This window comes from Spodoptera frugiperda, chromosome 27, assembly GCF_023101765.2.
Source record: "Spodoptera frugiperda isolate SF20-4 chromosome 27, AGI-APGP_CSIRO_Sfru_2.0, whole genome shotgun sequence".
NCBI classification, from domain to species: Eukaryota; Metazoa; Arthropoda; class Insecta; order Lepidoptera; family Noctuidae; genus Spodoptera; species Spodoptera frugiperda.
This window is the reverse complement of record NC_064238.1, coordinates 5,603,525-5,629,021: the sequence shown is the minus strand read 5'-3', so window position 1 is coordinate 5,629,021 and position 25,497 is coordinate 5,603,525. Positions and strand designations below refer to the sequence as shown.

Sequence of the window (25,497 nt, the reverse complement as noted above, 5' to 3'; positions counted from 1 at the left end):
CCCTGGTGTTTACAAGGCATCATATGTTACGCTACCTCGCGTGTTTTATGCTTCTAATACACTTACCAGACCCAAACATAAGTGTATTAAGTGCATAATAAATTATGTTGGCGATGCAAAAACCATTACAGGAAGACAGACAATGTTTCTCGTTTCAACTCCCTTTTATAAGTTACTCTAAGAGTTTATTACCTACAGAATATACACGCAAGCACTTAATAATATCTGTACCGATTATTGGCACCATTGTTTATGTTTAGACTTTTATGAACACTGAAAAGGAATATTGTATACAGCTGTTATTTGTTAAAATAAGTAGGTAACAGATATCATTATTCCATTAATCAAAATGTTACGATGGATGACTGACGATATTTAATTAATTAATATAAATACGCAATCATAGTAAATTTAGTATAATTTGAATTTACACAAGGGTACACAATGACACATATTGCATAGCATAGCTTATAGGTAAAATACTCGCATGAGTAATATTATAAAAATAGTGTGTTACTAATTTAAATATTAATATTTAGTCAACATTTTACGCTAATAGTTTATTGTAAAATTTATTGCATACTCGGAATTTATCGGATAACAAAAATCCGTGTAGTAGGTACTCGATTTATGAATTTGCGTAAAACAATAAACTGGCCCAACCAGCTATCTGCCAAATATTTCAATCCAACAAAGAGAATAGAAAATGGCTGTTTCTATAAACACCAACATAACATTACAATAAATCTGATCCCCAAAAGATTCGACGAATGAGGATCAGTTAGTTGAAGAACAGTTCGTTTTACAATTCAAACTAAATTAAAACTTTAATAATAAATTAATCCGTTCTGAATTGGAAATGAACACCGATTATCTTGTGGTCAACAACCGCTTACTAAAGCTAGGCCAACAAATTGCTTTTACCAACAGAACAATGTATCCATTATTTATTAATGCTTATTATACCTATACAATATATCACTCAATTACAAACGGAGATCGAAAGATACTACTAAAATATATTTTGTTTTCCTAACCTTGGAACATTGAACCCAAACTTGCCACCCTCGTCCGCCTTTGGGATCAATTTTTAAACCAAAATGTATAAATTGATGAAGCAACTGTCAGTTTCCGACCTTTATTAAAACCTTTATTTGATTTTACGTGAAAACAAGTCGTTGTTTTTGTTACCTTTAGGTAAGTTATTGGAGATATGAGGCATTCACCTTTTGGACTCTTTTGGAGAGTTGGTAGACAGAGGTTAGAGTTATTAGGCTATAGAAAAAAGTTGAAAGCTGTCGGCGATCGAATGAAGCACGTACGAGTTGAGCGAGCAGGGCAGGCATACGTTACCGTATTTTATATGCTCACACAATGGTGTCGTTAGTGGTGGCAGGCGGCGCGACCCTGCCTCGGCCGGAAACCACAAGCCAACGCGCGTTTTGCACTATTCTGAACACTGAACACTACTGCCATCTGTTGCTACCGCCATAATTAATGGACGTATCATACGACGTTATTACAACTACATTATTCGAGAATTAGTCTGTACTATTTTCTAACTCCGCATTATTGTGTTAAAGTGTTAAAAGCAAATAATTGTATCGTGGCATTCTTCCCACTTTTCGTAGTATACATCTACTAAAATAAAACTACAAATACTCACCGCAGCAGGCTCAATCAGATATACCAACACATTTTAACTCAGTTACAGTTGTGATTTCTGTAAGAAATAGAAATCTAGTTCTAAGTCCCTTAGACCTAAGTAATAGTGTCTAATAATAAACTCTCAACAAAAGTATCATTCAGTGTCTCAAAACTATGAGCGTAACAAAAGTTTATGGGCTAATAAATACGTCAGTCTGTCAAATCTGGTTAAACGTTCGTATCAGTGTACAGAAGAATCTAAAATTACGAGCTATAAAATGGTGCTCGAGCAAACATTCTTTGTACTACATTTATGGTATTTGTCAGACGTTAGATATCGTTATCGACAGACGTGCGCAGGGTAACGCGGTTATTAGTTTAAGTAAAGTAAAGCCAGCTATCGAGAAGGCCGGCAGGTAATAATAATTATTATGCACAGACGATATCGAGTGGTAGTCACTTGATATTTCGGCAATGGAGTGGTTCGAACAGCTCAATAGCGTACAACGAGGTCTCGATTGGTAGTACAATTTAATTTTCCATCACGATAGAGGATGTTCCGCAGCCGACGCATTTCACTTTGATTGAACTCCGCTCTACTCTCATTCCACTCTCAAAATATTCCATATAGAGCAATTTTGTTGATGTTCCTATAATGTAACCGATAAGTGACGTAACATGTAATGAAAAGCCGCTTGGGATTTTCATTAAACCGTAATCAAACTATGTACTTAACGATCAATCAATCAGAAATAGCTTTGTTAACAACTTAGGTAAATTGTGATAGGGAGACCTTTGTTAATATCACTACTCATTATGGAATCAGTTAAAGATGTATGCTGGTTGACAGATTGAAGTAGAATGCCCTACGGACAGGAAACTAATTGATTTAGTAAGTTCAAACTCAAGCCGAGCCGATCCATTCCCATTTCGTGTGTATTAAATAATTCATCCAACTAAAGTTCTCGCACTGACCGCCGTAGCCCCAACCTTCCAAGTTTGAGAGATTGTGGGAGGGTAAAAATGCCTTTTATGTATTTCCCTTTGAATGTTCGTAACGAAATTAAAGGTAACCTCTTATCGAATAATATCTTTCGTATCATAATATTATAGTTGTAGGTTTTCCAATATTCATAATCTAGAGCGGACCTGAATATTTTATCTCGTATATTACAGCCACCTAGTTACAATAAAATGTTTAACGTGGTTTACTATTTGAGAAGTAATCCATTTAAAATGTAAATATAGTGGGCAGGTAGAGTTGGCGGCGCGGCTCGTTTCGTACCTGTTGCCGTGGCGTGCGGGAGTGCGGCCGGCTACGCAGCTCTCCGGGGCTCCTACAGCGCACACGTGGCTAGAATGCCAATTGGCTTTTTGCCGGATGTCGGTCTTTGTTCACATCGCACGTCCATATCCACGCACAAGTTGCACGATTAATCATAATTACTCAGACGATGTGCAGACAGTTGTGTAACGAGCATCTGTTAAGTAAGTTACGGGTCGTGCCCGCCGTATACAAACACATCTTACTTGCGAAAACAAAAGGGAAGATAAGCCAATTTTCCCCAATAATAGGCTCATGCTATTGTTGAAAAGAGTAACCGGCCTATAATTTGGACAGGTGCTAGACGTCAGGGGTTAAGTGGTCTACATTCTCTGATTGACCTCAATCTTCTAACAATACGGAGCGGGCGGCGGGTCGCGATTGTGGCTACCGTAGCTGATTAATTGTGAACCGAACCCAAGAATTTGACATTGAATATTATTTTATCAATCGTAAATGTGTAGACTAATTTTGCAATACATCTTAATAATTACATCTTAACGTTCAATTTACTATTGCTTTATTTCGATGTGTTATGTGATATGTCTTTTATAGGACTAGCATTGATTCAGAATCACAATTTCATGTGATATATTCATTCTTCATCTTTGGTTATACTTACACAAAAATGAAAATTATAATATTCGACATAGAATATCGATTTAAGTAAAGTTTACTATCTATTTTAGTAAAATATAAATTATTTAAGGTTGCTTTAATTTATTATTACCTGTTAAACGAAGGATAAATAATATTCATAAGCTAATAAGTACAGACCTGATAACTCTGTAGGCAATTTTAGATTTTCTCTTAAATCTTATGGCGTGTCGTCTTCGAGCCAGGGCGGAGGCGCCCGCGAGCAGCGCGCTTTGAGCTTCGCTGTCGCTGCCGGCTTCCTCGCCACTTGAATGCGTCTGCAGCGTGTGCTTGACGAGCGCAGGCTTAGGCTTCGAGCTGCCTGCGGAGCCCCCGCCCCTGCCCCAGGACAGCATGGAACTCCGCAGGGACCTGAGAGTCTCCGTTGTACAGCCCCTCTGACTGGCCCGCCACCATACAACAACATATCGGCGCACCGACACACAACCGCTATCCACCCCACACACCGGTCACTGACACTGTTCACCATCAACTTCACACAAACATCGCTCCACTCTCTACATGCTCCACTAGAGCACACTGACGTCACTGGCTTTTGTGGAAGTCTCGGACAGGTGAGTAAGCACGTGGTTCAGACTACGCAAAGATAGAGAGCAGTGAGCGTAGTGCGCGCGCGGCCTGCCCCCATCATTATCACTGAACAAACACCGGTATCGGCAGCGCATACATTAACGGCGATCACGCATAAATGCGGGTGACATATATTTTGTTTTATCTATAGCTAAACAAACAAGGAATGAATGAATGCCTTTTATTCACTGTCATTAATATCTAAATCTCTCACCATTGGGATTGTCACGGATATACGGATAAACCAGTTAATAACAATGCAAGTAATAATCACGTTTGCATTTGCAACTAATTTACAACTGAAACCACGTTAAAAAGTAGTTCACAAAAAATGGAATAACATCTCACGTTTTATGTTATAACACAACACAGTCAGTAGTCATGAGTCACGGTGACAACTTATTCGACCTTCATAGTCAATATTAAATCAAACTTAATACAATGTTATAATAGCACAATAGTTTATATCTTCAGAGCATTGAGGTAAATATTTACACAAAAAGCACCATTTAATGGATTAATGAACTAAAATGCTTCAATAAAGCTCAGAACTCCGATGTTTTAATCGTTTTTAAGTTCGACAGAACTGGTTTTAAGTAGGCATTAAACAAAAAAGAAAATAAACTTTAGATCGTTGCACTGCGCCGTCTTACTACCGATATTCACACATTGATACACATGATCATGTAATGTAATTTTCAGCACACAATTACTGTCACGGTCAGCAGGAAGACAAAACATTGGGTGTTCACAGTCTGTGGACGAGGTTAAACGTGTTCCGTACGGGAAACATACGCGTAAACTAAAGTGTGTGAGTATGCGCGGGCGCCGGCCGGCCGCGTGCCACCGCGTCTCGAGCGCGTCGACTCTCGCGACATTTGCGCCGAAATAGAAATGCTTCCAGAGCCACGTCTGCACCAGACCAATTCTCGACAGTCTGTAACCTTGGCGGATGTTAACCTCTTGTATGAACCACAACTTACATCGAAACAATTTACATCCATTTACATAATTACAGAAACTTGTAAAACAGCTTGTTAAACTTTAATATTGCATAATTGAAATTCTTGTCTATTTAAGGTGATAACCAGTGATATTTCTGAATGTTTAAATCCTTGATAATACGAAATTACATAATGTTAATAAATATATTTTACATAAATAACTAACTACATAGTTTAAAATAAATAAGTACAAAATAAACGAAACGAATAACTAGAGTCAACCTCTACACAAACGAGCGAGAAAAGTGTGGTTATTAAAAAACTTTGCGCCTACTTTTTAACCTAATTCTGGGATTTGAACTTGGGCAGTTTACTCTCACCAAAGCGTTATTTAACGCAGTCTTTGGATTTTGTTGCTGAAGTAAGAGCAATAAATAAGTAGTTTTATGAAACATTAAAAGTAAACCTAGTCTTATTAAGCTCGTTAGATATTTTTACGTCAACAAACTATTCTGTAGTCGCGTCGTCGCAGCGTCCTGAGTGTGACCCATTTAGAGGTGATACGAACATTCATACTTACATGAATATACCTATAACATAATAATAATATATTCTTTACTCACTTATGCTTCAACTTACATTGCGAAGAGAAATAATTTCTGCTACAACAGACGCAGTTAATGATCAGCTACGCCGAGTCCTCTTTAGACAATTCATAAATTAATATGAACAGTTGAAATGAAATAATGTTTATTTTGATATTTACTTCAATTTCATAATATCTTCTCACACTTGACTAACCGACAGACAGATCAATATTCCTCTTAAACAACACCAGACACTTAGAACGTTGTTAAAAAGTCCCTTGTAACCATCATCTGAGCTAACAAGTGAGATTAATCGTGTGCTAGTTTGTGTGATCGATCACTCGGATATTGGAAAGTAAAGAATTCACTCCAGAGAGGAATCCCATGTTATCACGGCGTCTCGTTCCAAATTGAGACTAATGTAGTTTTAAACGATATTTTATCATCAATTTGTCACAACGCTCACGATACAGTCACTCACATGACATGGTATAAATAAACGCGAGTATCTCTTTTTAAAATGCTTCAGTATTTTATATTATTGCGTGACATCTGTCCCAACCCCTTTTTCTTAACTTAATTTATGTTAATGTCAGCCAAGTAAAGTCTCTAAAGGAGATTTAGTCGTGCTTAAATTAAACGATTTATTTTGCTACGTTTACCACGTCCTTTGTATCATCTTCTGAATTATCTGAGGACCTTAAGGGAGTGAGCGACGTATGAAAATGATTAAATCTTAAACTTGGCAGGCATACATTCCATCATTTGAGAATATTTAAATACAGAGCCAGCTGTTAGGCATTTATAAGTCAAGGTGAAACAAAAGAACTTTATACCCGCGTAATCCTACACAAGACAGAGAAGTTATTATTGAAGCTATAAATTCACCTACAACCTGCCCACCTAACTCAATCTAAACCGTTCTATCATTAATTCTCTACGTCAAAGTTTCTGAAGTATTGTACGGAATACGAAAGTAAGTTACAAAAAAATACTGGAAGAAAAAGGTGAATTCCCTATAAATAAAAAGTAAATTGCTTAAGCAACGGATTAGTAGGCACAAGATTCTCAAGAGAGAATATTAAATAAGATAGTGGGCGACTGTTGGCCGGTTAATTAGACGGTCTGCACCTACCGACTACAAATAGAACGATATCACATTAAACTGACTACATTGCTGCACTAACGGCTAGCCTATTTGTAAAATGTTGTTTTCGTGTCAGTATGGGCAGTCATTAACACGAAATGACCAAACATTTTATTTCTTCACGTTTACTCTGACACATGTAGCTACATCAAGAAACAAAGTACCTCTTGGGGATTTGCTACAAAATATTCGAGGTAATCGAGAAGGGTTGTGCACTGAACAAATTTAGGAAAAGGGGTCAGTAAAAATTCAGAGTGAAAAGTTTTGTTGGCGTTAACGAAGCAAGAGAGCATTCTTCGGTTCCCGGAATAATTAATTGAAAATGTAAATGAACGAAACCAAAACCAGAATACTGTAGAATATAAAGTTGGCAGATAGGAAAATAAAACGTTGAGAAGATAACAAAACTAAGACGCTGCTTACAATGAAAATACTCGTAGTCTGATGGAACATTTTAAGGTAGAGGTAACTAAGAGCGATGCTTAAAGTATCTATTGAAAGGAAATCCCAGGGGACTTTGCATTCAATGAAAGAACATGAATATGTTTCTCCGGGTGTTACAGTCGTACAGGCATAGACTGTACTATTTTTATCTAGATCTTGGAATCACACAAGGTTACAATTAATACCTACCTACTCATGGAAAACCTATTTATTACAATACCATTGTTTACTCTCTGACGCAAAAACTAATATTTATGTTTTCACTAAAAGCACTTGAGAATTTATAGTGAAGTATATATCGGAAACAAGTTAAAAATACATAGCCAATTTTCCTCAAGCACAAAATGTGTAAAATAACGTAACTGCAGTTGAAATTAAGTAACAATTTTATGCGAGGGGAATACTTTCGGAAGTCGGTGCCAAAATACATTAAAATCAATATGAATGCACACTGCAAGCAAGAAAATCTTTTCCTCTACATTGAATAAGTAAGTTCCACTTACTTATAGATTTGTGTTTATGTGAGTAGGATTTCTTTAAAAAAAAGTAAATTAAAAAATTATCTCCAAAGTGCGTATGTAATGCCGGTATAAATGTTTAAAACAATGTTTTGTCACAAGGATCGATTCTCATCCATTTATAAAATGACATTTCCTACAAACTACACATTTTACAGTTGAAATAAAACAAAAAGTTGGTCATGTACTGAAGTTCAAACTGTTTCAGTTATCACACGGTTGCTTTTTTTTCGTAAATAAAACTGTACCAGCATAACAAAGTTATTCCGGCCGGTAGTTGCCGGTTATTTTTTGATACGAATGAAAAGTTTGCATTAAAATTTCCACGATAAATATTGATTACATAACGTTTTTCATTTTTGTCGGCAATGCACTTAACATTATAATTATTTATTTACGTACTCACTAAGTACCTAAATTGCAGTTGTATGGTATATTATTAAAATATATCGTTAATTCAGAGTCCAACCATTAAGTGCACTTTGTAATCAACTATTTTTGAATTTTTAAAAGGTCAAATTCCCATTTCGTCGTCCGTCCTATTTCTAAATGATGAATATAAAAACAGAAACCCAAAAACCAGCTGTATTCTTTAATTTATGTTACTTCATACAAAAAGCCAAACACATAAAGATGTCATAATCTGAAAATAATGACCGAAGTAACGATGAAAATACAAATGTAGCAAGGTAAACATTACTTTTCACAACATTGAATCACATGCGCCTTTAGCCGCACTAAGCCTCTGTCAAACATAATAGGGTTACAGAGCCGAGTGGCACTTGAAGGCCAGCCATGTGATTGCATACGTCTAGTTCCGTATATCAAACGAAAACTGACGTAGTTCTGACGTAAACGCTACGTAGACAACGATCTCTGAATATTTATCACTTTTACAGATGGAGGAGCGCTTGTGTTAACAGATTTAGTATTAGCAATCGATAGTAGCACTATTCACACGTCAATTCTTGTGTCGGTGGCCAAAAATAATGAAGCTAGCGGGCTGAGCACGCGACATTTAGCGTGGAGTGCGCAGGCGCCGAGGGGATATCCAGGACATTTGCCAACTGATAGAGCTATATATAGACCACAAGTATGCGCGTGACCGACCACTTCGGGTGACACGTCTATTTTCAGTGCGTACAATAAAATGTTCGCAAGATAAACACGGAAGAAATTACAACATTCTTGACATTGTTCGCTGTGCCTAAATACTTTTGTAAGTTCTGTTTTGATGTGTAGATGTCGTTACTGTATAAAAATATACTGATGAAAGCTCATTAGGTTTCCATATAATGTTCTACTAGTATTAATAACTACTGCATAGTTATATTTACTAAAGCTTATACAGTCTGCCCGGTAGGTTATAGATATACGATATATCTTAAAAATAGAAAATCAACTCAAATAGATTACTATTTTTAATTAAAAGAGGAAAGTTTATTTACTACGCCTATTATCGATACAAACAAAGACATTATGACTACACATGTCACCACTACAAGTACCTACCAGATGTTGCCAAATCAAATCAAAACAAAACATTGTTACATCGAAATATAATTCTATTTTAATCCCTTGATCAAGTACGTGACCACTTCCACACTGTAAACGAACATTTGTAAAAAAAACAGACTGAACCGCAATCGAATTCACGAATTTATTTTATGCATCGACTGTTTTTCGGTTACCTATAATAATTCTCGTAACGTAGTGCATGGCATGATTACACTTAAATGACATTAATAACGGAAAATCTTTTGAAGGCAGTCGTTACTCTGCCTGTTTAGAATCAACTCAATGGATCGAAAAATATACATGGAGACGACAGTATTAATAATCATTTAACTCAACGTTCTATTCAGAAACGTTCAAGCTTATTTCACTCAATGCTCAATGAGTACGTTTTGTAAGGACACAACTTCATAAAACTATGTTTGACCTTCGTTGAGTTGCTTATTCAATAGCTCCCTACTGGCATTCATCTCATTGATTTCATACTCGTAATTGTATTTCCATGTAGCAGTGATAAAAGTCGCTTCATTTATCTAAAAGTAGGGCTTAAAATGTTTCGCAATTTGCTGAACAATAGATGAATGTACAATGGAGGCGGGCTCGGCAGGGCCGGCGCAGAACGTAAGCGTTAATGTCGGCTCGCATGCAGTTCACACAAGCTCGCTAATTTATAAATGCCATAAATTTTACAAGCGATTCCGTACAACGTCTTACTGGCAAGCGCAACAGACAAGTTTTAATTAGTACCGCCCGCGCCCGACACACTACCTAGGGTATTTAACGGTTCTTGCTCTTTTATTATAAAATAATAAAAAAGTCTGTGCTGCGGACTGCCTAGCGAGTTACCGGGGCTCCGGCTCGAAAAGCAGGAGTACGACTATGAACGGGATGGTTTTTAGTCAGTAAGACTGACACTCCTTCTCACCTCCTCACCCAAGGCAGAAAAAGTCATTGGTTGACTTTCCCCCCTCAAAAAAGCGTAAAATGTTTGAGAACATAAGTATATTATTTTACGAGATTCCTCTTATAAACACTGAAAGCATTGAAGTTTACGTTAACGAGTTTTAAAATCCATCTGTAAAACCAAACTAAAATTTTAATGGAAAGTCAGCATCGGATTTTTTCGAAAGATTTTCTTCCATTCCCATCGGAGAAGCCATAACAATACACCATTATGCTTTCCGTCTCGGCTTTAATCAAGCAGCACAAATACACCAGAATATCGCTTTTTCTTGAATAATCCTGTTTTCATTCAACAGGCAACGTTAATCCACACGAAATCAAAATCGTATAATTGAAGTGTTCATAAAGACTTGTATTACTGTAACAGAACTGTGTTGAACAAGCAATTTACACTTAATTAATGACTTTTCATTAACTAATTGAGTTTCGTAGTAGGTACTTGCTTTCACTGATTTGCGCTTTTAATGAAACTCCCTGCGGTCGAGGAACACAATTTCCGATCAAACACGACCAACTTACAAAAAACTAATTCAATAGGTTCGCGTTCGGTGTTCATATACTCGTACTTACTTTATACATTTGGAATGAATTACAATTTTAATATTCGTTTTCCACGAGCGGAAAAAATGTAAACCTAAAATAAATATCTGTAGCTTGTATTATTAAAGCGATATGGGAAGGTCTCTCTATATGCGCTTTGTTTGCCATGTCTACGTGTATGACGTGGGTCCAATATAACGTCAAACATGTGAAAAGTCCTTTATCAATATCAATTTGGCTTTGTAATTTACGATTTTCGTCCCCTCGTTTTTCGAACATACCCGTAGAAATAGCTTAAGCATTAAATAATTTATGAGAGTGTGTTTAGTAATTTTAGTTTCTGATATTGTGACAAGAGGTCGTTTTAATAATTAAGGAGATTAAGGCTATGTACACGTGGTACAATTAGCAGCTGTATACCAAAGTTTACTGTGGACTTTAATAAACTCTATTTCTGTGCAGCGAGCTAAAACTAGCCAACGTCTTTCGCATCCCGCTTATTATTTACCAAAGACATTGTTACACTAAACTTATATGAGTACTAATTTAAGGTCCAACGTCACGCCTTTTATCCCTGAAAGGGTAAGCAGAGGAGCACATTGCGGCACGTAATGCCACTATACAATGTACCACTTTTCACCATTTGTGTTATAAGTCCCATGTAATAGGGCGTGAGCCTATTACCATATAGTGGGCACAATTCCAGACCCCGTGCTAATACTGAGAAATTTGGCCGAAAAAAGCCCAGTAATACTTTGCCCGACCCGGGAATCGAACCCGAGATCCCTTGCCCGGCAGTCGACCAACGAGGCAGTCAATTTATATATTGTTATACTAATTTAACTTCATATATAAAAACCATGTAACAGTTTAACGTACACAATTATTAATGTAGGAAAACTAATGAAGGTCAAATCACGGTTGAATTTCAACAATGTGCACAATGCGGTGATTATTCTAATCCGATATATTCCGTAATACGTAATGTCCATTAATTCTTGATTCCTATCAACGTAATTGGAATAATTAAAGTCATTAGTTTCTACATAGTCTATGTGTCTATCAACTGAACAAATCCTAATGAGTGATGTGGACAGATAGCTGTTGCTCCATGTAAAATACTAACAAATTATCAAATCTGATAATTCTGTGCTGACCTTCAATTCATTTGATTCAGTTTATGTAGCTTTTATATTGACCAATCAGTACACTTTTACCCTTCTATCAATACAATAATACCAGCAGTACATCAACGTGGAAATCGGTAAACCAGATGTTATCCTTTCATTAATTTCTACTATATAATTATTTACGATCATATTCATGTCTACAGTGAAAGGAAAATCTTGAACACAACGTAATGAAGACAGCTAGGTATCTCATTAAAAACTGAATGAGGAGAGACTCTTCAGCCCGCATTTCATAATATTCAAAGACTTTCATATACATATGCGTAATTAATCTCTTAATGTAAATTTATTTTATTGAGACGCGCATAAATCTCTGTATTCTATTACTTTGTAATTAAAACATGCAAATATTTAAATACATTTAACGCACGAGTTCCTACCATTTCGGTGTTTATTAGCACATTGTTGTCTATTTGGAAACAGTTTACTGACGCCTACAAGCTGCCAAATATGTATGGAAGGAGATCTTACTTTACATTAATTAATTTAAACGGTAAAGACGTTATTTCCTAATATAAACTTGAAACTATCGAGTTGAAGGGAACGTTATATGTATATTATGAATTTATATGTATACGTGTACACGTGCTTAATTTAATCCAACAGACGTATCAAAGCCACCTCTAATCATATTTGCTCAGAATCGAAATATTACAAAATATTGACTACATATTATTTTCTTACATATAAAATTTACCATTACTCCACGCCGTTAAGGTTCAGGTTTATCAGATAGCATTGCTTCGAAAACCTCCAGAAAGAGTAAGGTTAGGGACTAGGTAATGTATTATCTTCTAATGACACCACAAGTCAGATGATGAAAAACGTAGTATTTAAATGACTAAGAAACTCCACAATAACCCTTTAAAACTATGATTTAGTAATCAAATTGCCTTTCTATAAAACCCCCAGAAAGAGTAAGGTTAGTGACCAATGTATTACATATATATATTCTAATGGCACCATTCGCTAGAAGAAGAAAAACGTAATAATTAAATGACCAAGAAACTCAACAATGGACCCTTTAAAATCATGATTTAGTAATGAAATTGCCTTCCTATACATATTAACAACTAACAACTGGTAGGCGCGTAGCGATTATTCGACGAGTTAATACTATTACCGGTTAGGTCCGCCGGGACTCGAACCGGGAGCCGGTAATCAGCTGCCGCCAGTTCCCGCTGAATTATTGATTGTACCATTTGTTGTTACGTTAGTCTCTTCGGAAACTAAATGTATCAAATTATGAATGCGAACGCTTATAATGAAGTTTGTTGTTTCACTTTCATAACAAAACCTACTTACGGCCAATTCCAATAACCTATCTATCTGTAGATTTGCTTACTAGAGATAGTATTTTGACATAAGCTCCATACAAAATGTGTCAAAATTGTATCTCTAGTAGGCAAATGTACAGATAGATAGGTTAATGGAATTGGCCGTTAAATTTAAACATATTATAAAGAGTTTACATTAGAATGTTTTGTTACTACGAACGTAAACCAGTTAAGATGTAAACTCAAAATTTTGTACAGACAAGTGAATAGTTTTAGTTTATTGTTATAAAACTTAAGTGACGTAGAAAGATACAATTTAGTAATAAGTTAGTTCATGACTGAAGTCAAAACTTAGGCAGCTTGTTATCTCTGAGCTGATACAAAGACACGGACTAGTTATTTATAGTTTTATTCCTAAATGTGATTTCATTTGATATTTTTTCCATTAAACTTTATTATATATTGTAGCTATTTATAATTTATCATTTAATTTATCTTCACAATAATGTATTTGACGGTAATTGAATTTCTTACCGTTGCTTTCATATTTTTCTTTCATTTTCTTTATTCGCGGTTTTAACGAGAAAAGGAAGCTTATCTTTTCAGCTCGTCTTAAATTATTATAGTGGTGTAAGTTTAAACGGAAAATACGATCGCGCCGGGCATAACGAACGGTACTTAGTTAATATTAGCTTTCTAAGATTTAAACCGGGTGCTAATCTTACATTTATTTAATACGTACACAGCAATTACAACTTTCCTAAAATGTTAGCTTAATATAATTTTATAATGAAGTAGTTAGAGTCCATTTTTCCACGTTCTGTTTCTCTATACAAAAATTAAACTACTTATGATGACTAATTTTTATTTCAATGTCCGTCTTGTAGATTGTTTTAAAATATTAGGCACGTATTTTTTACGGAAACAATTTGAAGATACATTGATTTGAAATATCGCGTGACGTCACTTCTATGTACATTTTATTCCTAGAAAATACGTAATTGCTCCCACTCCTAAACTTTGATTCGTTTTATTTCAGTACTGTATTGTTTTCTTATATAACAAAATAAAAAAAAATGTGTCTAATATTTTTTCATTACACAACTGACGGACTAAATAGATTTTTAATTTTCATACCCGTCAACATCCCTATTATCGTGCTTAAACAAAAGTTCTTTTTCGCAGTTCATAAATTCAATTGCTATTCGGTTATCCTTAGGAAACCGAGTTGTGGTAGGGATGTAACAAACTTAGATTGAATTTCACGTGCAGCGGCAGCATCGCAGGTAAAGGCAGATAAAGACATTTTCAACTAGGCCGCGTGGTACCTGCCTGTCTAGGTATCTAGGTATCATGAAATATATACTAGCTTTACGCCAGCTACCTGGCTCAACAAGGTGCGGTCCTTTAAGTATATTGAGATTATAATAGTCTGATACTAGTTGACATCAGTAACATTTATCAATGTAAAGGATTAAAATCGATTTATGACTTTAGTTCTATTGGATCTCTGTCAAAACCGGCAATTGATCCAGTGATTTTAAATCAAGATTTTATTTTTGGGTTAAGTTACCGCATGGTCTGATGGATGTTTAGTAGTTTCACAGCCTATTCTATGCTATTAATTATTTTTTTCCTGTTTATAATATTTGTGGAAAATTACTTAACTTCAACCTTTTAGAGATTTAAAAAATTTGCTTTCTACTCTGATGTTGTATGAACGAAATTGAATGAAAGCGACTGACAAGGAAAACTTTAAGATAAAAAGAAACTTCATTCTATTTTAGTACAAGAAGAGATGGATACCTTTGTTTTAGTAAATAATAAACAAGTTAAAGAAGTCTCTGTGTCTTTGTTACTAGAATTTCTTTAAAAATATTTAAGACGTAACGAAATTCAAAAGAAGAGCTCCATTTTTGTTACAATTCTCATTCCGCATAGGAACAATAAATATAATAATAAGATGGTGCACTTTTGAGAGTCACAATTCCAATGGATATTTTCCTTAGTCAGGAAAAGGGGAGCGCTGTGGCATCGCCCGAGGCGAACAAGACATACAGTAAAATATTCTACTTCACTGTATAATGACATAACATACCTTTCCCTATTTAAAATGTGAATTGTTTTTTGAAATTACTTAAAAGGTTTTAAAACTTTATAATAAGGTCAATAACATTTCCAAGAAAGGTTCTGTGTATCATTGAATTAATTCACAGCGTTGTCTATTTTTATATCAAAGTTTTTCTGATGTTATAAGGAAAGGTTAATTATATTTATTTACCTAAAAATATAACAAACTTCATACTCAATTAACTAAAAACGGTTTACTCACGTATATTAATAGAGAAAAGCTCTAAACTCCATACTTTCGAACTCATGTTATTTTAGACTTTCCAATAATAGGTAAAATGTGAGGAAATCAAAAGCAATTTATCTTGTATTAAAATTTGGGTGTATGTAAACGTATACGAACAAAAATACAACGGCAATTATTTAAAATATGCTTGAAGCAACGTTCTGGCTGTCACCGTAATACAGAGCATCATAATTTTATTGCTTTTATTCAAAATATTCAAAGGAGTTTCCTTAAAAAAATTACACGGTCGGTCCGACACGGCTGCGTAATTCTATAAAAGCTTCGGAGATAAAAGAATTGCGTGGAACAGAAAAAAATGCAATTACACAAAAGGACAAACAAAAATTATTTGCTAGTAACCTAAAGCATTTTAATGGCTTTTAGACATTTTCGAAAATGGAGAAATTCATTTTTTTTTCATCAAACCAAATTCTAAATGAGAAAACTTCATTAAATACCAATTCACTGAAATTATCGTACCTTTAAGCTTTCAGTCATTTTGTTTAAGAGTCTATTAATTACTAAGTTGAATGAGCATTACGTTAAAATTAATTTGAATATCAACGATTTGGTCACGCCTCATTTTTAAATGTAGATACGATAATTGCGTAGGTAGGGCAAGTGACCCGGTTGTGGCCATCGACCCCTTTGTGGCCACTTGGGCCTTCAAATATTTATAACTAAGGCATGGACAAATAAATTACTCTGTTATATACAGTATTTAAAATATTGAATATTGGAGACACTGATACCGTTGGCAGCTTTGATGTGTCAAACTTCACTTCGATGCAACAAGTCATTCTTTTTAGTTGAGGGTGAAATTGTTAAGATCTTAACAAAAAGGCTAAGGCGAGCGGGTGAGGATTTGGTTTTTATTTTTTTAATCTTTGCTTATTGTTTGGATGTTTATGTTAATACTACATGAAGAATATATTGTCTAAGCGGAACTAAAGTTATTTTGTCGCCATATGTTTCTGAAGTGGGATTATTAGAAGGTGGCCACTAATGGAGACAAAATTATGAATTTCTCCATCTTTGGCCATTTTTACGGCTGGACAAAACTTTTGTACATAAACGCCCCACTTCTAGTCATTTATCGTAATTTATTTATTATTTTTCCTTGGCTTTACATATCAACAAACACATATTTTTCATTTTCAGAGATGCAATAAATTGCCTTCACACAAAGGGAGGTCAGTTTACTTTGTAGCTTTTACCAACGTCATATAAATGTTGATCTCTTTATTTGTAAGTTAAATTCAAGTGAAGTAATAATATTTCATATTTTCCAGACTAAATGAAAACCATTGTTTCTAAAATGTCAAATTTAATTAATAAATTTTGATTACTTTTATAGTATTTTTTGATGGCCAGAACTGGCACACGACCGTGGCCAGAAATGGCACGAATCTGGCCAAAAATGGCACAAACTCCCTTTTTTTTTCAAAGGAGTTTCCTTAAAAAAATTTTTGATACAGTTATTTTTCTACTGGACGTTCTTTAAAAAAGGGGTTTTATTAGGCAAGATTAATACATGTTAAATGACTTTTTACAAGAAATATGTTCGTGATAACAAACACTATAAGTTAAGAAAGCCTCAAAGTCGACAAAATTCTTAAAGTGGCCACAACCGGGTCACTCACTATACTAAAATTAAATGCCGTTCTAAATTTAGAAAATTCGATTATATTAGGACGTAGATAAAATACTTTTCTGATGTATATCGGTAATGAAGCGTCCGGGATTTTGATTAAACATTTATTGAGCTAATTTAAAATTTCCTAAAATAGGTTTACCTATCTCATTATAAAACTGGGAAAATTACTGTATGGGGACACATCTGCCTTCTATTCAGTCGAAGTTACTCACTATAATAGCTTTATTTCTACGTGACTATGTACTCAACCCCTCTGGATCTTAAGGGTAAATAAACTCGTGGTAAGAAACAAAGTCAACGATTTAGTTAGAACCACAAAATGTCAAGAATTATTGTGTTTTTTACAATTACTACCTATTTTGTAATTGTATGAGTACATCATTCTAACATTTGCATAAGAGCTAATTTACGTATACTTTACATCTACTCGTGCACATTCCCTTTGAACAATGTTGTTAATTATAACTAGGTGATCCCGGGAGAGTTTTCCCAACTACTCGATTAGCGCGATGTACACAGATCAAAGTGAAGTAATGAACTAATGACTAGATACTAATCCATTAATGGCTCGCATGCGATGCATCTATTGTCGTCAACGTCAATGGATACCATCTGGTATACATTACTTCATATAACAATAACTAATTAAAAGTAGATTATCTTGTGTGATTAAACAGTACCTACAATATAGAGATACACCTGTTATTCGGTATAACATATATGTACCTATGTACGTAGTGTATATACTAGCTATTAAAGAGGCAGAGTCCAAGAGTGGATGGAAGGAGGCTAAATGATGGTGACAGTAAGTATGTGATTACTAATATTTATTACATCTTAAGTTGTCTATCCCTTTTTCTATTACTATCACTGAGAACATATAAGTGGCTTTATGTAGCTCTGCTTGTGAACTGAAAATTAATTTCGAAGTCGAACAGACTTGAAGAACATGCTGCTGAGATCTCTTAATCGACTGTTGCACTATCAACTGCCATGGAACAGTGTAAATATAAATCCACGAAAATTTTAATTCAGTAGGGACATTTTTCCAAAACATAACGCATTTCGGCACAGCAATTCACAGAGATTTATTATTCAAACGTATCCGTTACATACATTGGAAAACTTAAAAAAAGGTAGGTGAATAGAATAATAGTGGAACAAAATGTGTGCAAATATTGGGAAAGGGTTCGTTGATAGTCAAACAATATTTTATTTCACCGGCGTGGTTCATTTTCGTCGGACGGCAGCAGTTTGCTCACGTGATGTAGGTGTGTAAATGTGCCTTCGAATAAAATATAGCCTCTATTTTTGGTTTCATTTTTATTCTCCGCCATTTTCTTTTTAAAAAAGAATGCCATTGTGCCGTTTAAAAATAGAGACTTTTATGTTAGGACTTTAATATATTTCAATGTGGGACATCGACAAATAAATTCGAAGTAGCGAATTTTATTTGGTAAAGTGACTATTATTATTTTATTTATTTTTCAGTAATGTTACAGGGTATGGACTTACCTAGCCTTAATAAGAAATACCTAATCTAACTGACACTTTATTTAACTAAATTATATACTATTACATACATATACACAATACCTGTATAATATGCAGTTGTACGTATATAAAATGTAGAAATATAACTGAAATTACAGTAGTTGAATCTTCCAACAAATCCACAGTTCCATCAGTAAGCAGGTACTGTTTAATGAATAAAGTAGTTAAAGCGCTAATGAGCTCCACGTGGGGCTTACGTGGTGACATAACCCACTTCATTATGGTGTCTACTGTTTATGTGCCTATAGTAGATATATCTATTGTGCTATTTATTCATACTGTGTTCTGACAAACGAGTGAAATTATATTATTGTAATATTTATCCATTGTCACTCGTAGTCTAATTATGAAATACTAAGTGTTTGCCTTAATAAGTACTGTCATTCACAAAAATGTGACATGATTGGACTTACATAGTCCCATTCTAGTTATCGCTTTACCTACTAGCACATTTTTTAAACTACCAAAATCTAGTTTTTCCTCTGCAATATGCATTTGAGTGACATTATCGCTGACCTTTCATTATACTGCGGGCTTTTACCAGCCAACCAAGCTCAGCTATCTAGCTCACACGCCACGGTCAGTATCCTCTTAATATTAATTTAGTCTTACACAGATTGTACCTAGGAACGAAAACTAGAGCAAAATTTCATGCAAGCACTAAAAGAAACTACATTTTTAATGCTTTAATCTACGAAGCTAGCTCTTATAAATTATAATGTACCACCCATTTTAATATAATGAAAAGCTTGAAATATTTTCATTTCACATGTTAAAAAGCAAGTCACGTAACGCATTGTTTAAAACTGGAAATGTGTTAATGAGATTAATATGGAAATAAAATCTCATATGCAAAGAAGACTCGTTTCCCGGCTAACCCAAATTATACAGGAGTGCGGTAGGAATTTCACTGGAAAACCAACTTTTAAAAAACAAAAAGTCTGCGAGGAATTGAATTGGGTAACCACGCTCAGCATTTTTGTGAATAGGCAGACAAATCTATTACAATAAAACTCTTTACTTTATATAATTCCATTCGTTGTAATTTAAATAAATTAAATATTATTTTTACTAGAAAGAATTTTAATGACTGGTTACTGGTTGGAATGGAAAATGTTCTTTTATTATTCACATCACTAACAAATTAATCGTTCGAGTATTAATTTGAAACTGGTTTTTATAATGGCCGTTTTCAACATAACGATTTAAAATATTCGTTGTATAATAATTTAACAATGTTATCAAGTTAGAATACGTAACTTGACACAACGCTACCATAGTAGTTGTCAAATTACGCACTAATTAAATAGCGAACAAATATCCTTTGAAGCCAATTATCACATATGGCTTCATCGATTGTTACGAAGATCAAACACGGCCAACGACAACTTCTATAAATATGTTAACTTAGTAAACAAAATCACTCAAGTTTATTCGCTATTCTGAGGTACGATTTTCCTGCAAATGTGTACAATCTAGTATCGTTACGGTCGCGAGTCGTGGCGTTGTCAAGATCTAAAGTACCGCCTATCTAGAAAAATAAATGTGAGAACGACTTGGAGAAATATTGTTCACATAGTGGGCCGGCATCCCGCGGCTGTCTGGGTATTCGCGGTACATACAATAATCATAAGTAGAGGTTTACGGCTCCGCATTATTCAACCGTGGAATCCGAGGAATGTCGTGAACTATTTGCTCTGCGGCTGCGGCTCGAGTACATTCACTTCAATTGTGCCGCTACAGATTATCTACACTATCTATTCAAGTTTGATAATCTGGAATGCATGTGTTAATATAATGTACAATAGTGAGAGAACGTATAAAGTCCTTTTAGAAACTAAATTGGTAATTTTTCTTTTTTCTGCGTATCTACTAAAGTATGGAGTATAATAAAGTTTGCTCAAATCTAATTTATTCAGGTTTTAAAATGATGATATAGGTACTAATTTTAAATGAGAGCTTAAACATACTCTCATTTTAGAATCTAATAACAATTTAATTAGCACATTGTGGAAATTTTCATAAAATTCAAATTATTTCAAAACTAAAAAAGAACCGAGTATTTCATTACAACCTCTACTAACGTTATCATTTTTCATAATAAAATTCGTAAATTATTTTTCTAGCAAATAAAGAACAGACTGAATTAAGTAATGGGAGCTTTAACGTGCAGAGCTTTTCTCACTTAAAATTTCGCCTGTATTGCTAAAGTAATAAAGTATACATTATAATGCAAATGAGAACTGTAAAAAAAAACTAAATAAAATTCTACAGTCGTTTCTACACTGAGCTTCAAAAACCCGAGCATGACACTTTTAAATAAAGAATTGTAATAATCGCACCACTACAGCCGTGAATTACTGAAAACAAAATATTCTACAGTACATTCTACACTTCTAAATTTCCTTGAATCGGACACGGTATTATCGATAATGGGTATAACAATAGCCAGACTACCGTTGATTTAATAACGGGAAATTTATGAGAACCAGGAAAAGTAATATTATATTATAAGTAAATATTTCATTTCAGTTGCTATTTATTTGCTTTATAATGTGGTGGTTTGCTTTACACATAGCTTAGCTCTAGTGAAAACGGACTCAGCTAAGCTATATTTTTATATGAAAAGAGCTTCCAAGCTTCCATACTATGGATACATCGCATACTCGTGCTACACATCTTCCTCGCTCAGCTACATAGCTTAGTATCAATGGAAACGGTCATACGTAGTTACAGCATAGGTATTACATCTTTGTAGCATAACTACATAGCACATCTCTTGTGGCACACACAAAAACACCGTTAAACTGCAATCTCCAACCCGCAAGGAAACGTGGAGCTTATGGCAAACGCTCTAACCTAATCTATCAAAACGTCAGTATTTCCACAAATATTATTACCACAAACATTATACCACCAATTATTTTTTACACGCAACCGAGAATGTCATTTAAGACCTGTGTTACCTACTTATACTTAGATATTTTGACACGGTAACCGCCACGTCGGTCACCGGTGTCCGACGCTTAGCGGAGGTTTTGCCTTAATATTAGTTTCATTATTTACATACAAAAAAATCCTCTTAATATTTTAAAGGAAATAAAGGACGTATGTATATGAACAACTGTAAAGTACATCTTAACTTCTTATAATTAAAATGCGGAAGAAAATTAAGAGCGCGATGCCTCTTCTGCGTTTGACGTTTATAATGTCTTTAGTCAAGCTCATTTATAGGTCACGTACCTTCATGTTATTTTTATACTAATTACATTAATTTGTACAGGTAAATGTCAACCAGTATTAGTAGAAAAATATTGTTAAAATAATTGTTCAAGAAGTAGTTGATATTCAATATAATTTTAACTATAGCATGTTACATATTTAAGTTACTCATGTTTAGATAATAAATAGTCACAAATTCCTTTAAATTAATCATAACATTTACTCATTCGAGTAGCTTTAGCAAACTCATTACGTACTGAAACCAATATTTCTATCCGCACCACTAACTAATTTCCAGGTGTTTCTAATTTTCGATAGAGTTAAAAACTCGCTTTTACAACGCCGTAAATAATATGAGTGGTCCAGAAATAAATGTAGCGATATAAAAACAGAATCGCCAATAACTTATTAGAGCTTTCGGTTCAGTGGATCGTATATAATCAATTTGTCGGTAGATAAACAAAATCGGCCGGCAGATTATCTGCACGGCCGCGGCCGCCCGAATGCGCCGCACTAAACAATGTTTATTTATTATTTTTTATTAAATCGTGCTTCATTACGATCAAATATATTCATTTTATGAGATGCCATAGCATTGAATTTACTCTTTTTAAAAAGATATAACTGTATTCAATGTTGACATATGAATGAGCTCGTCGACAACCCTGTCATCAATATTGTACATATTCGTGAATGAAATGTTCGTGATTTTAGTGTTTTAGCCGTTTATTGGTTGATTGAAAGCTTCACCATTTGCCAGAATTCGGTTCTGTAAAATATTCGAAATTGGAGTTCAATATACCAATACAAAGTCGTACGAAGATAGATAGAAACGTTTCAATGGATCAACGACTTCGGTAGAAAATAAAGCAACTTGTACATTGTAGGCTGTAGTAAACCCGTAGTCATAAATCGACCGTAACGTTCACGTATTCTATACTCGAACCGAGCCTTAATCAACACCCTTTTAGATCTTTTTTACGAGATTAAGTATAACACTTTATGGCATCATTAACTTGAGTACCACGCAATTAAAATAACAATTGTTATGGAAATGTTTGTATAAGACACAAAGTGAGTAAATAAATCAAAAACCATTGACAAATACCAAAGGTAAAGATAAATACAAAAAATATAAATCTACAAGTAAATTAAAGAACATGATAAATAAAATGTATTTAATTCGTAGAAAATATAAACACGTATTTCACTAACCTGCAGTCTGCAGCTTGCACCACTTGAGCCACTGGCTCTTCTTGTTTCTGCTGACTCGCGGATGTTGTCACTTGAGCCGATGTCAACGCTAACGCTTTATATCTCGATTGCTCAGCAGTAGGCAAAACTATATCCACAGATCTCGATCTAAGTCCACTGCCAGGAACTGTGAGAGAGTTCCCAGTACCATTCAACTCTTCAGCTCGACCACCAGAAACTTTTGAAAAACATGAATCGACTGACGCAGCGCGGTCTCGTTTCAGTTCGGGAACAGCTAGGTAGATATCGTGGACGAGACTGTCTTTCGCAGCGTGAGCCGCTTCTTCTTCGGAAGCACGAACATTTTCAAGGGAACTGCCCGTAGGTTCCACAAAAAATGCTTCTTGTCTAGATATGGAACGCCTTCGTTGTGGTAGTATCGGAGGTTCATCTACGGGCGGTTGCAGTTCGAAGGACGGTGCTCCCGGAGTCGGCGGCGGCGAGTGTACCGGTGGCGGCAGGAATGTTCTCGGTGGTGGTGGAGGAGCCAGCAGTACTTGAGGCACTTCCACTTCGCTCTCGTCCTCTTCGTCGTCGTCTTCTGCCGACGAAGAAGCCAGAGCTCGTTCGGGCGTGACTCGCTCCTCGCTGCGCCGAGCGAGCCACGTCTCCATGTGACGGCAGTGCACGCATGGTGGAGGTGTGCCTTTACCAGACCGACGTCGAGACCACAGACGCGGTACCTGATACAAAAAATAAATTATTAATTTAAATGAACAACAGAAAATAGCTTAATTATAATCACATTGTACATTCTCCAGTTCACCGATTTAATATACATTTAGTAATTAAATGAAAAAGCGAAATATAATGTATTTATTACACGCACGAGTGTACTACAGAATGTTTGTTACAAGCAAAAACCGCTACGGTTTGCAGAAATTCAACCACGGCGAAGTTAACTTTGAACTTTGAACATACCCTCTGGACACGGCAAAGCTAGAATTATTGGCTTGTTGTACCTAGTCTACTGTACTATAGCATCGTTTCATTTAGTTGAGAACTTTAATCTTATGTATTCCAGGCGGCTAATGTATATTATATAATTAAGTTTGTCTCCCAAATAATCATTATACAAGTAGTTGCTTTGTTCATCAAATATTACCTCAAAAACATAGTAGGTTCCGCTTCCATAAAGTTTGTCGTTTTAATAATTTAATAATTCAACTCTTCCCTTATAAGTAAGCCCACACTTAAATCTTTCTACATTTACAAACCCAATTAATAATTTACGCCATTTTCTTGTTGCCCTATAATTTAATCCTCACCCAACCTTACAACAGGCTCATTTGAAAACATTGACATAAGTATTCCCTCACAAAGTGAGATCGTGAGACTTCCCTAATAAATATTATTCCGTTTAATGTATTCTAGACGTTCCCCTTTACGTTAAAAAAAACAGTAGGATGAAGGGTACTTTTGAGAATCTTTCAAACGAGAGTGTCACTCTTATACACGAGATAAAAAGCACTAAGTGTAAAAAAGTAAATAAAATTGACAACCTCACTAAGCTAAGCCTTTTCCTTTTACCCAGTACATGAGTACCTATCTAGATAGAATTTTTAATGGAACCTTTTCAAACTTAAGTAAATCCATTAAGTCACTCATGCCGAACTTCTCCTGTACAAACTGCGATTAATAAATTAGCAAGGAAACGCACTCCAAGCTAACTTAGGTCGCACTCTTCGCCTTGACAATTATTTAGAAAGAACCTTGTTTATTTTTATTTAAGTGTAAAGATTGCTTGATGCAAGTTAAGTACTCATTAAAGTCTATTCATCCTGCTCTGAAACCGACGTCAAAGCTAATGTTGACGTAATCCGTAGTCTCAAGGAGCACCCTTCATCAGGAATAACACGGAAGACATTGATGAGGCCGGCCTTTGCTTGTTTGGAAAATTTGGGCAAACGAAAATGTTGATAAGAAGGTACTATATTATTCATTAAATAAATATCTTTATTCAGTGTGTACTTATTTATATTAGCTTCCCGTTTATTTACAAAGAATTTTATCAAAAAAACGAACACTTTTGTATTCTCAATAATATGAATACCTAACTCAAACAAGAACTTCCTAGAATACTCTTCGCCTTCCGTTTAATTTTCGGAGTAATTTTCAAGGGATTATCGGT

At 34.9% G+C, this 25,497-nt stretch overlaps 1 protein-coding gene across 16 annotated transcripts in view; it reads right to left on the bottom strand.

Annotated features, from left to right (window-relative positions):
* LOC118263915 (eye-specific diacylglycerol kinase) overlaps window positions 1-25,497 on the bottom strand; it is a 148,086-nt gene that overhangs the window by 84,605 nt on the left and 37,984 nt on the right. For 15 of the 16 annotated variants that reach the window (XR_007707302.1, XR_007707303.1, XM_050705468.1 and 12 more), the window contains exon 4: window positions 23,328-24,049. Coding sequence is in view for 14 of the 16 variants with exons in the window: in XM_050705468.1 (XP_050561425.1) it covers window positions 23,328-24,049 (722 nt within the window). In the remaining 2 variants the exon portion in view is untranslated. Of the gene's footprint in view, window positions 1-3,748; window positions 5,132-23,327; window positions 24,050-25,497 lie in introns of those variants that run through there. The other variant, XM_050705480.1, reaches the window with a different exon arrangement.